The 13,367-nt window shown below is 45.3% G+C and overlaps 1 protein-coding gene across 1 annotated transcript in view; it reads left to right on the plus strand.

The window, feature by feature from the left end:
* The window catches only part of LOC146813699 (uncharacterized), a 616,738-nt gene that overhangs the window by 363,812 nt on the left and 239,559 nt on the right, over positions 1 to 13,367 (plus strand). Inside the window, exon 7 of the mRNA XM_085610187.1 lies at positions 807 to 954. Coding sequence (XP_085466313.1) covers positions 807 to 954 — 148 coding nt within the window. The remainder of the gene's footprint in view (positions 1 to 806; positions 955 to 13,367) is intronic.

Genomic DNA, 13,367 nt, shown 5'->3' on the forward strand with positions numbered 1-13,367 from the left:
CTTGAAATGGGTGGTCCTGGAAACCTCACAGTATTCCGGAAGAAACTGCCTTTTCACCAAAGAACAAAGATGGATACATTGTTTATCCACAGACGACAGAGCGCTTAATGATAATATTCCCTGGAGCACCATCCAGACCTAGGTGTACACACCTGCATACAGTGAGGCTGGCTAGTAATGCCACACTGCATACAGTAATGCTGGCTAGTAAGGGGCACACTGTACACAGTGATACTGGCTAGTAAGGGACACACTGCGCACAATAAGGCTGGCTAGTAAGGGACACACTGCATACAGTGAGGCTGGCTAGTAAGGGACACACTGCACACAGTGAGGCTTACTAGTAATGACCACATTGCACACAGTTAGGCTAGCTAGTAAGGGTCACACTGCACAAAGTAAGTCTGGGTAGTAAGGAGAACACCGCATACAGTAAGTCTGGCTAGTAAGGAACACACTGCACACAGAAAGGCTGGCCAGTAAGGGACACACTGCATGCAGTAAGTTTGGCTAGTAAGGGACACACTGCATACATTAAGGCTAGTACAAGACTGGTAAGGGGCTATTAAGGGACCCACTGCACACAGTTCTGTAGTTCACAGACATCCTTCATGGAGGTAGAATGGATCCTGAGCAACAAACACATTTTTTTGTTGATTGCTTGTTGTAGGTGAGGTGGTCCCTAGTGTGGCCCCCTAAAGTCTTCTTAGGAAATGATTGTATGTGGCTGGACTGTGGGGAGATAAGATGGGTCTGAGTTTCTGTTCACAGACGGCATTCTAACCAGAGTTCACTTCTTCTGTCAGAGACCGGAGTCTCTTCCCTGAGGGCAATGATTCTCTTTTCTGCCTGGAGGAGGAGCTGGAAGAAGTCAGAGACTCCGGGGAGTTCCCGCCACACTACAGCCTCACGCGCTCTACACTACAGCGAATGAAAGAAGAAGTCCTTGGGACGGTGGGTAGTGTCAGCTCCGGGAGCACGTGTCATGGGGCATGGGGCGGCAGGGGATTGGGACACACCATGTGTGTGCTTCATTTGGGATGGGGCACTTTGGGATCCACATTAGATGTGATATGGGACAGTATCACACATGCCAATAGACTCCATCCAGATGGAGACTCTCAGGGGGATATGTACAATGAAGTGGTGGAGCGTGTCATTAGCTCCCTGGGCTTCACGACACGCTCTGCCACTTCAGAAACGAAGGGCTGCACCATATTTACAAGAATGTGGTGCAGCCTTGCGTTTCCCCCTGCGATGGCGCTAAGTTTAACAACTTAGCGCCAACGCAGGCAGCCTTGCACCAGAGTGCAAGGGTGTGTGTGCAGGGGAGGATTGGTTTTGTGTAGGAAGGTGTCCCTTCCTGCACATAACCAATCCTAAAATGTAATTTTGTAATTTTCATGTGTGCTGCTTCATGCAGCAACATGAAAGTTACAAAATTGCATTTTTTGAAGGCTTTGTTTACGTACTACCATGGCATTTTGCTTTCTCCATGTGTGGTGCACAAGGCAGCACACATGGAAAAAGCAAAAATGAGGAGAAATAATGCATTTCTCCTCATTTTGCCAACTTAAGACCAGGATTTTCCTGGTCTTAATTTTGGCACTGCCTCCTATGTACTCCACCCTTGTACATAGGGGGCAGCGTCAAATACAATGGGTGTTATGGTGTAACGCCCACCTACTGCACGCCCCTTTCACGCTAACCATAGCGTGAAATGGTGCCTTATGTACAAGGCTGCGTTAAGCCACGTGAAGTGGCTTAACGCTGCCTTGTACATAAGGCAAGGCCCCTATTGCCACGGGAACGTCACAAAAAGTGAAGTTTCCGTGGTGATAGGGGCTTGTACATATGCCCCTCAATTTTTGAAGCCAAAAAGAACTTTATTTTAGCCGCTTCCCATCTATATTGCCTCTGTTTCAATAGAAGTCAATGAGGGAAATACATTCTCCTGATTATGTTTTTGGAAATCTCCCACTTTTCACTTCTAAAATGTTAGCATGTATGCAGTAGAGCACACAGTAAATCTTGTGCTAGGCTAATTATGCCATGGGAGTGTGCGACGAGGAGTAGTGTGGTGTGACGCAGTTAAGAGCGCAGTAAAAGTTGCATTTTATCTTTTTATTTGTGGTTTTGCATAAAACAGACCAGACCCACTGGAGGTCCAGTACTCTTTAGAATTAAAATATGTACATACAGGTGAGTACATAAATATGAATCCGTTAAGAATACACACTAAACAGTGAGTGAAGATATACATGGGGGGGCGAGTACGGTCCACATAGGTGGTGACTCCTGGAGTTCAAAGAGGGCCGGCCACATGGCTTTTCATTCAGTGGTGTCTGTAGAGTCCCCCCAGCCCAGGAGTATGTAACAGACTACACCACACACGGAGCTCTGGTTTCGCACATCTTTATTCTCCAGCATGCAACTGTTAACTGAACTCACTAAGTCACAAACTTTATTAACCACACCCAGTCACACCCACCAGTTTACGTAATACTTCCAAAGAGTCTGCCAAGCACCACTAGAGGCCTCATACACACAAATACAGGACATGACATCACCCCTATGTTAAATTAAATGTACTAACAAAATACATACACATACACATTACAACTCCTCGATGAGTCGTCGAGGTGCTTGCACCAGTCTTCCAGATCTAGTAGTATGAGGTAGAGGAGGGACGCTTTCAACTGGAATCTCTGGAGCAGAGTCGGATGCTCGATTTGGGCACTCAGGCGGACTTGCCTCACTCATGAGGTCTGGAGATGATGAACATCGTGGCACAGGCTTAAAGTGTGATGAGCCTTTGGTTATGGATTTTCAAATTATACGAGCAGTTACCATATGTCCTTTGCTCGCCACAGCTCTTAGAGGTTCAGCATCAAACGGAGTACCCGTCTTAAGTGTCCGCTTTTGCTTGAAAAGAACTCTGTCTCCTTTCTCAAAGACCATGTCTTGAGTGCATCAGCGCTTGTCAGCGTAAGCCTTCATTTTGCATTTGCGAGAGGTATCAGTGACACGAATCTCATCAGGGTCGATTGACCGGCTAGTGGTCTATTGTGGTATCTTCGTTCCACAAGCTCTCCCCTGAACAGCAAGGTGGCAGGATTTTCTCCTGTCCTGGAATGAGGAATGGAACGATAGGCACGGAGGGCTGGGCGTAAAGCTGACTTGAGGTTGGTGCCTTCCAGCGCAGCACGCTGAACCACCCTTTTCAAAGTACTCATAAGTCGTTCAACAACGCCAGCTGCCTGTGGCCAGAGAGGTGTACTTTTCTCATGTTTGATGTTCAATCGATTAAGAAAATCTTTGAACACTCTGCTATAGAAGCGGGGATCGTAGTTAGATTTGAGAGTAGAGGGAACACACCATGTTGTGAAAATTCATCCAGCCTCTCAATGACTCTGTCATGTGTGGTTGATGATTAGTCTTCCACTAGAGGAAAGCTTGCGTACTCATCGATGACTATCATGAGATGATGTCCATTATTGAGGGGTCCGAAGAAGTCAACCACAATCCTCTCCCAGGCCTACTGAAGGAGATCAGGCATGTTCAGCGGGTGCTGAGTCGTTTTGGGAGATCGGCAGTCGCACAAATGACAAGCTTTAAATTCCCTTTCAACTCATACATCAAGGCGCGGGAACGACACTCAACCCCTGAGGGCTTTTTTAGTTGCCGCAGTGCTTGATGTCCTTCGTGTGCCAGTTCAATGACTTGTTGCCTCTGGCTTCCAGGTATAACTATTCTTGACCCTCTTAGTAAAACACCATCATGTGCAACAGAAAGTTCTTCCTGAACATTCTTCTATTTCTGGTACTCAACATCATCTGTAAGAGGTTGAGTATAATTCCTCCATAATTGCTTTGTGATGATTTCTTTGAGCTTAGGCATGTCTTTGTCAGTATTAGTAGCTGCTAGAATCTGTTCAATAGAAAGAGCTGCAGGTGCACTTGACTTTACTATGAAATTGATGTAGGCCTCAGCGCTTCGGACGTTGTACTATGACGCTGTAGAGGCACTTGTGAAAAGTAACCTGCAGGCTTCCCTGATTTATGCACGATAGTGTAGTCATACTCCTGCAGACGCAATCCCATCTCTCGATGTGAGGGGGCATCTTGGCATTCAGATTCCCAAAAATGTTGAGCAACGCCTAATGATCTGTGACAAGGGTGGTATCCATTCAGTATAGAAACACATTGAATGCATTAATGAATGAAGTAAAATTTGTAGAGCGCATGGCTACCAGGAGGCATCCCAGCGCTAAGGTTGAACCGCAATGGACTTCCTCACTCACTGTGGGAAAAGCCAAGTCTTGAGCCTTTTACGAAAAATGGAGTGATCAGATTATTTACGCAAGCACACACCGATGCAGCCAAGCTCTCTTTCTCAAGCTGAGAGTAGGCACGTTCAGTCTGAGATAGGCTCTGGCCAGCATAGGCCACAATGTGTCTCTGAGTATCTGGCTGTCCATTGTGTTGGGCAAGGATTGCGTCCAACCCCACCAGGCCTGCATCCACCACAATCTCTGTATGCAATTTTGCATCAAAGTAAGCCATTTCAGATGCATTTTAAATGACATGTTTTATTTTCTTGAAACTTCAGTCACCTTCAGATGACCATTCAAACGGAGCATCTTACTTTGTTAGTTCTATTAGAGGAGCGCTCACTATAGCAAAATCCTGACTGTACCTAGAGCGGTAGCTGGTCATGCTTAAGAAGGATCACAGCATGGTCACGTCTTCTGGAGGGCAAGTAGGCGACAATGCTTGTACCTTTTCAGGGTCATTCCCTTTTCCGAGAAAATATGCCAAAAGAATTTAAGTCTGATTTTGTGAAACTCACACTTCTCTGCATTTAGTGTGAGACCTGTATCAGCTAGCAGACGGCATGCTTGTGTAAGTGCTTTATCATGTTCCCTTTGTGCAGGTCCGAACACCAGTATATCATCTCTGTAGTGAAAAGTCTCTGTGACAGGCTGAATTATTCAACAAATGACTTCTAGAAAGAGTTCTGCAGCTGACGACACACCAAAACTGGGTCTTGTATATTTGAGCAAACCAACATTAGTTGCGAAAGTAGTAGTAGTTGATGGTAGCCTTTGTTCAAGTCAAAGCGGGAGAAAACTTTAGGGCCATTCAACTGCATGATCATGTCCACTATGTGAGGACCTGGATGTCTTTCTCTTTCGCTTGCTTTGTTGGCCTATTGCATATCAACACAAATGTGCACAGAACCACCACAGTCCTTTTTTGGCACCACTACAATGGGTGAAACCCACAGTGTTGGACCAGTACAGCGCTTGATGATGTCATGCTTTAATAGTGATTCAAGTTCTTGCTCAATGGCTTTCTGTAAGTGAAAATCAATTTCACAGTGTAGCTTTTCTTCATTTATGTGAAGCTGCACCGTTATTGTCTTAAGTTTCCCAAGTCCATGAAACAGTGTTCGAATTTGACTCACTATTTCAGAATGGGCATTCAAGTTGCAGTTAATAGAGATCAGTCACATGTCAGCAGCAGTATTGAAATGTAATAAGAATGCACTTGACGACCACAAAGGATCCTTTCCTCTGCAAAGGTGGAGAAGCTGCCCAGGTGTACACCTTTTTTCTCGACGGTGTGAGACGTGATTTCGGAGACAGTTCTTTGTACTCTTCTGCCGAGATGATGTTTATCGATTCAGCACTGTCTATAATAAAAGTTGTAGGGCAACTATTGACCTTAAGCGCAATTTTGCGACCATTTAAAAAAAAATATATTTTTATTGAACAAGTAACAATCTTCAGATAAACATCACACTGACATTATACAGTCGCTTAAGTTTACATGTGTTCCCTGTGCACCATGTTACAACATTCAATGTCCTTCACAGTTTTGCTGCTGTCGACAATGCTGTCCCACGGGGCATCGCTCAGCCGTTTAGTCTAAAGAGGCTTGTACGTGGCCCTCAATCCTCCGCCCATAGGCCCCTATATTGTGCTCATGCACCCCATATCTTCTTCCATTTTCCTGGGCAGGCCCTGCTTTGGTAAACTGATTGCTCTGCCCTGTAACACCAATCCATATCTTTTTCCCATGCTTTTACTGATGGGGCATCACCCGCCCCCCCCATGCACGGGCAATGTTTCGTTTGGCCACCCCCTTTGCCAGTGCAAACCAGGTCTTAGCCCATTGCGGCCATGTTGTCTCCCCAGTTACTCCTAAAATATTCCACCTGGGCTCCGTCAATACTGGTTCTTCCACTACTTCAGACATTACTCGGGACAAGCTCTCCCAGTAGTTTTAGATTATGGGGGAGTCCCACAAAATGTGGAAGAATGTTCCCTTTTCTCCACATCCCCTCGCACACTCCTCAGACATACAATTTCCAATACGGAATTGGACCATTGGTGAGGTGTAGGATCAATGGAGAATTTTGCGACGATTTTTAAACGACCTTTGTGTGTTGAACAGACCTTTGGAAGATGACTTTGACAATGATCGAATTCGTTTCCACTTGCCTTAATCGACGTTGCCGTTTGGCCCTATGGGAGTGGTTAGAGTGCTTCTGGAACTTCCTGGAGTCCATCTTCTCGTCTTTCTGTGACGCAGTTTCTCTTTCACTTTGCAAACCTTTACGAAAAGGTTTGCTTCCTTCAGTCTTTGCATATCTGTCCAATGGCAGACATTTACCTTTATGTGAAAAGGAGAATCCACAGCAGAAACACAATTTTCTTTTGGTCAGCGACTTCACTCTGTGGTCTTCTGTCTTGTGTTCCTGCTTACTTCTCATGTTCAATGCTGATTCATTTAGGGTTGTTCCAGCTTCGATATCAGCAGCTTCGATATCATGTTCCTCTGTTCTTGTCCAAACTGAGTGTTTCTCGCAGCATGCGTCATCGGAATTAAACGGAGAGTCAACCATCGATAACTCTAAAACACATGGCTTCTTCATAATTTAATTTATTCAACTTGTAGTGCTTTATAAGTGTATCAAGTCTCTCAGCAAACTCATCCATTGTCTCACTAGTTTGCTGTCTTGCTTGGTTGAAAGAGTACCTTTCATAGTCAACATTCGGCATTGGATTGAACTTGGCCTCCAATGTCTTCTTGATTTGACGGTATGATACTTCATCAGCCTGTGATAGCTTCTTTATCACTTCTTTCACTCCGTCACCTGCAAGGTGCTTTTTGGTGGTATTGAATGGAGGTGGTGGTTTCAGGAATGCAGCAGTGTTGTATATGGTCCTCTTTTCAATAGTCATTGGCGAGCTTCAAAGCTTGAAGATCTTTTGAGTTGTGCTGAGTGCCACCAGCCACCTCTGCGGCCGCTTCTGAGTCGACCATCATCTTTGTAAGCTCAGCCCCCATGTTTACACTTGTGTTGTTGTGGACGCCATGTACTACTTTGAGCGCACCTGCCCCAGACCATGTCTTGATATGAGATTGGGTGGCGCGTTTCTCGTTTGCTCCGGTGAGTACAGTTGTACTCTTTGTACCTGGTTGTCTATAACTTTAGCTTTTCTCTCTGCCTGGTCCTCTTTGCCTTTAGCGCTTTCCTGCACCTGGCTGTCACTGCCTTTAGTGCTTCTTCATACCTGGTTGACACTGCCTTTAGTGTTTCTCAATACTAACACAGGACTGAACGTGGAAAGTACAGCCAAGAAATGTCTATCCGTGGGAAGGGACACTCATGATGTTTCAGATTATAGTGGTCATGGGTGCTGTTTCAGAGACGCTCCTCTGATAAATCACAGGTAAGGCAAATAAAGCTCAGGGATCACCCATGATCTACATACAGGCTGGTGTGTCTCACACCCACTGACATGCACATCACGTACACATGTATCCCCACACAACACCCCTGTATACAGTGCCATACACACATACACCTTCGGAGGACGCTCCGTTGGGACTGTCCACTACCCACAATCCAGTCGGTCTCAAGCACATTGGCCAGGAAGACATTCAAACACCTGATGGTCATGCGAGTCGCACAGTCTGCTAATAACAGTATTCATCCAGCAACTTCCTACAGTGCCAAATGTCCAGAAAAAGGCATGTCACTGTGCTACACAGACACTATGTAACATAAGGAAAGTTAAAGGGTGTGAAACATCCTAAGAGTGTACTTGAGTGGTATTTGGACAAAATATCAGAAAAACAAATTTTGTGTGGACAGATTATCGTGTCAAAAATATTGAGGACAAGAATATTGTGCAGCTCGTTTTCTATGGGTAAGTAAAGGCTTACTATCTATAACTCCACATATATGTACCTTGACGATATATATATATCTTCAAGGTACATTGAGCTGGAGTTAAGAATAGTACATTTATACTTACCTATTTGCACTTACCTTCTCGATATTCGTGTCCTCCATATTTTTGATATGATATTCTGTCCTCACAATATTTGTGTTTCCGATATCCTGTCACTGATCCTAAAGTTAAGACACCTTTCCAAACCCAGGAAGGGACAAGGTTCTTCTTCTGACAATGTAGAAATTAAAAATAAAGGAATAAAGAAGCAAACTCATGTAACTACCAACCCACCAGTTTTTAGTTTTTTTGTAAATTGGAGGCAGGCCCATCTTGTTCATTTGTTTTCGGTCGGGTCTGCGACAGCGCATGGGCTGCACGCACTCTTGCTTGGGAAAGACCATTGTTTTGCTTGAAGCCCCCCCATTGCTGGTGTGTGACTGTCTGCATGGCCAGTGTACTTTAGACAGGTTGGATTGTGTGTAGTGGACAGTCCCAACGGAGGGTCCTCTGAAGGTGTATGTGTGTATTGCACTGTATATAGGGGTGTTGTGTGAGGATGCATGTGTATGTGATGTGCGTGTAAGTGTGTGTGAGACACAAGCCTGTATGCAGAACATAGGTGATCCCTGTGCTTTTTTGCCCATTTGTTGGCTTCTGTGTCACTCTTCTTTGCCGCCTCCTAATTGGCCAGCACGGGCCAAGTGTCACTTCTGTTTCTTTCTGTGGAGCATGAACCAGGCACATAATGAGTCAACTTAATTAGTGCCCACCCGCAGCTCGCACTGTGATTGAGGTACTATGTCTCCTTTTTTATAATTCGTTTATTCATGTTCGATGCTCTGCAGTTGTGTTTTTAAGCTGCTTACATATCAGTATTTTTGTTTAATCTTGCAACACTACTGTCTATTTAAGAACACACTTTTCACTTTGTTTGAATGTGCATTTATTTTTAGTTAAATGTGCATTTCATAATTTTTTCCACTATCTTCTTGGTTTTCTTGGTGGCCTTATGGTAGTCCGTCTTTTCCCGATCTCTAATTCGTCCTTTTCATTTTAGGGTGGTTTGTCGTTTCAGCAGAGCTTTTTTTTGTTTACATTTGTCAGTCTCCTCCACTAGCCTAGCCATAAGCTTGTCAATTTCCACTCCATTGTGCTGTTGAAGGCCTCCCTAACCCTGCCTATCTAGAGGCAGCTTCCCATGCTTTCTATTCTCTATAACCTCCCGACCTTATATGCGGTCTAAGTGTCAGTAATTGAAGCCAAAGGTGGAGGCATGTGTGTGAGCGCCATGCTGTTGATAAAGGGACTTCTTTCAAACACCTTTTGTTGCCATGTACCCAGGGCACCTGTGATGTGTAGAGTGCTTCTGTTTAAGCAGTATCCTAAACCTCAGCCAAGGTAGTACAATCTGGCTCTAGTTGATACCCAGGCACAAGCACTGACAGCTTAGTGCATGCGTGCAGAGGTGTGTAAACCCAGCGCTACGTTGTTGTCACCTCCAGTGAATACTTCAGGACCTGCAAAATGCAGGGCTGACCATCAAGGCCAGCCAGAGCCAGATAGGGCAGGCTTCTGAGGTGTACTTGACACCTTCGAAAGTGCAGCCCCTCCCAGCCAAAATACAGACTGTACTGGCCTGGCAGCCACCCGAAACCCAAACAGAAGTGAGTGCCTTCCTGGGCCTCACTTGATGTTACAGACGATTTGTTAAGGGATCTGGCTCCATTGTTGCCCTCTTACCTGAGCTGACTTCCAAGAAGGTTATCTGGCCAAAGGCCTGTCAGAAAACCTTTGACAACCTCAAACAGGACATGTGTATAGCTTCTGTACTCAAGGCTCTTGAGTTTTCCCAGGAATTCATTGTGCAAACTGATGTCTCAAAGCATGGAATAGGAGCAGTGTAACCACATTTGAATAAGGAGGGCCTAGACCAACCTATAGCCTTTATATGCCAGAGACTACTTCCCAGGAAAAAGAGGTGGAGTGCTATTGAAAGGGAAGCCTTTGCTGTGGTCTGGGCACTGAAGAAGCTGAGACCATACTTGTTTGGGACACACTTTCGGGTTCAGACATACTACAGGCCCCTCAGATGGCTCATGCAGATAAGGGGTGAGAATCTCAAACTGTTGAGGTGGTCAATCTCCCTACAGAGAATAGACTTTACAATGGAACAGAGCCCTGGGGCAGACCACGCCAATGCTGATGGTCCGTTCAGGTTCTTCTGCCTTAGTGATGAAAACTCCTAGTAGGTTGGGTGGTTCTTCCCTCTTTGGCCTGGGGGGGACACATGTTAGACCTTTCAGCCTTAGGCTGGTCTTCCCCCAAACATTTTGCCTCCATCCTCCTAATTTTCTAAATTGCTTTTTGCAGGCCTTAGGACTCTGTGCACTTTGCCACTGCTTACCTGTGCTAAAGTGCTTGTGTATATTCCCTAAAACATGGTAAAATTGGCTCACACCTGCTTGGCATATTTAATTTACTTATAAGTCCCTACTAGAGAGTTATAATATATACCCAGGGCTGGTAAATTAAATGCTACTAGTGGGCCTGAAGCACAAATTGTGCCACCCCCTTTAGTACGTTTTTGAAACATGTCACAGGCCTGCCATTGCAGCCTGTGTGGGCAGTTTTAAACTGCCATTTTAACCTGGCAAAATAAACCATGTGCCAGGCCTAAACCTTCCTTTTTAATACATATTAGTAACCCCTAGGGTAGGCCATAAGCAGCCCAGAGTGCAGTGTATTTAAAAAGTTGAACTAGTACCACTATCATATACATGTACTGGTAGTGAAAAACTCATAAATTCGTTTTTCACTGCTGCAGGGCCTGCCTCTCCTATAGGATAACATTGGATTGCCTTATTACATTAACTAAGTGCTAACGTTTGATTGGGAGAAGGTAGAAAATGTATGTTTGGTTTCTGAGAAATTGTAATTTAAAATCCTCTTTAATGGTAAAGTGGGATTTTAAGTCTCGATTTTGAAAAGGCCACTTTTAGAAAGTTTGTATTTTCCTGCCCTAACTATTTGGCGCCTGCAGCCTGTTCCAGGGTCACATGACTGGGTTTAGTTGGTAGTTGGACTTTGTATATTTTTCCCAGACAGCCACATGATAGAGGGATGAGGTGTGCCTTTATGGGCTATCATTGGCAGGCAGGGGCGGAGCTGGAAACAGCCCTACTTACAAGGTAATAGTCTGTGCCCTGCCTTCACACAAATAACTTTACACTAGCCATTGTGTCTGAAGCCAGTCCGGAGCCATGGTAGAGAAGCAGGAAATGAATTCCAAGCAATTCAAAGGGAATCTCTAGGAACGTAGTCAACTTCTGAGAAGGCACCAAGTATTAAAATAGGACCCTCAGTCCCACTTTTCAGTACACATCTTGACCTGTGGAAGACTCAGAAGAAGGACTGCTGTGCTGCAAGAAGGGTTGCTACTCTTCTGCCCTTCTATTCTCTTGCCTTGCTGCCTGAGTGAGAAGGACTGGACCTGCATCTTGAACCCAGGACCACAAGAGTGACTCCAAGGTTTAGTTGGCTGGCCTCCTGATCATAACCTCAAGGACATAAAAGGTTCCAACCATCTTGAAACCTGCACATGGACTCAAGTGGTGTACCCCAGTCCCGAGCCCTTGAAAGTGGGCCTTGAAAGTGGGCCTGAAGATGCTCTGCTAGCCCAGCTGTGGTCCTCACTGAACCGATGCAACATGATGCATCGCCTCGCAGCTCTGCATCAGAACGACCAGTGCACGACGCATCCCCGATGCACAACCTCACTTCTCAGACCACAGCCCCTTGGAACTGCTGCTATGCGACACATCCTCAGCACAGGACCTCGCATCACAGCCCACAGCTACTTTCAACCGCTGCTGCGTGCTTTATCCTCGATGCAGGACCTCACATCGCAGTTTGCAACACTCCGTAACCAGGATTCACAGGACCTTGTTTGGTGGGACTAACTTGGCCCCTGTGCCTGTGCTCCATCACAGTCAGTCTGAACTTATGACTTTGTCTCAGTCTGTCACAACCAGATAAGCATAGTTGGCGCTTTGTGCTTTTAGGCACTCTTTTTCCCTAAATATTTAAAAGTGCATATCTCCAGTTGTACTGAGTGTATTTTTGTCGTTTTGGTGTCAATTCATTTATTAAAATTTACTTTGATTCTTCTAAAATGGTGTGGGACTTTTCTTGTATTTTCACTTTATTACTGTTTGTGTGCGGCATGAATACTTTACACATTCCCTCTAAATTAAGCCTGACTGCTTTTGTACCAAGCTCCCAGAGTGTTAAGCACAGCTTAATTTAGTAATTTTAGTGGTTTACCTTTACAGGGATTGTGGCTGTTGCTTGAGCAGGGTTTCCACCCCACTTAACCAAAAACCCAATTTCCCAAAGAGAGGTTTAGAGGTGCAACACACAGAATAGAGTCAAAGCCTAGAATATACAGAGAAGTAAAGAATTGTCACATACAGGGCAGAGCCAAAGTGGAGAACAGATAGACAAGTATAGAAATTTCATGTACGGTACAGAGTCAATAGGGGCTATTAACAAAGATAAGCTTACACATGAGTAAATCTACACATGTAAGTTTACTCTGACATTGTGCAGTACATTTAGTACTCAGCACTTAAAAGTGTAAATGTACTACAAACTATAGACTTAAATGTCTCCACCCCTTGAATTCAGGGGGTGGAGACTAGGGGTCCAATTACGATGGTGGTGAGACCATCTGCCACGCATCCAACGGGCTCCTTGAGCCCTACGGACCGTCGGAGGGACTGCAGTCCCTACAACAGTGGGGGTGCCTGGTCAGGCACCGCCGTGGGGATTACATTGTCCCTTTCTGCTGACCGTTCATGGCTGTTAAACCCCAGTCCAGAGCACATGCCACAATACAAACTATACACATTGCGACCGCCGTGAAGGCGGTCGCATTTGTAATGCAGCCAGCAGCACCGCCGACTACTAGTCGGGTGGTCCAGCTTACGCCATGGTGCCAGTCGGACATAAGTCCGACCGGCATCGTAATGGGGCCCTAATTTATGAATGTAAAGTTACTTCTAGTAATATTTCACACTTAGGTGGCAGTCTCTGCCACAGGAGTAGAGATCTCACT

This window comes from Triturus cristatus, chromosome 6 (assembly GCF_964204655.1).
Source record: "Triturus cristatus chromosome 6, aTriCri1.1, whole genome shotgun sequence".
In the NCBI taxonomy this organism is placed as follows: domain Eukaryota; kingdom Metazoa; phylum Chordata; class Amphibia; order Caudata; family Salamandridae; genus Triturus; species Triturus cristatus.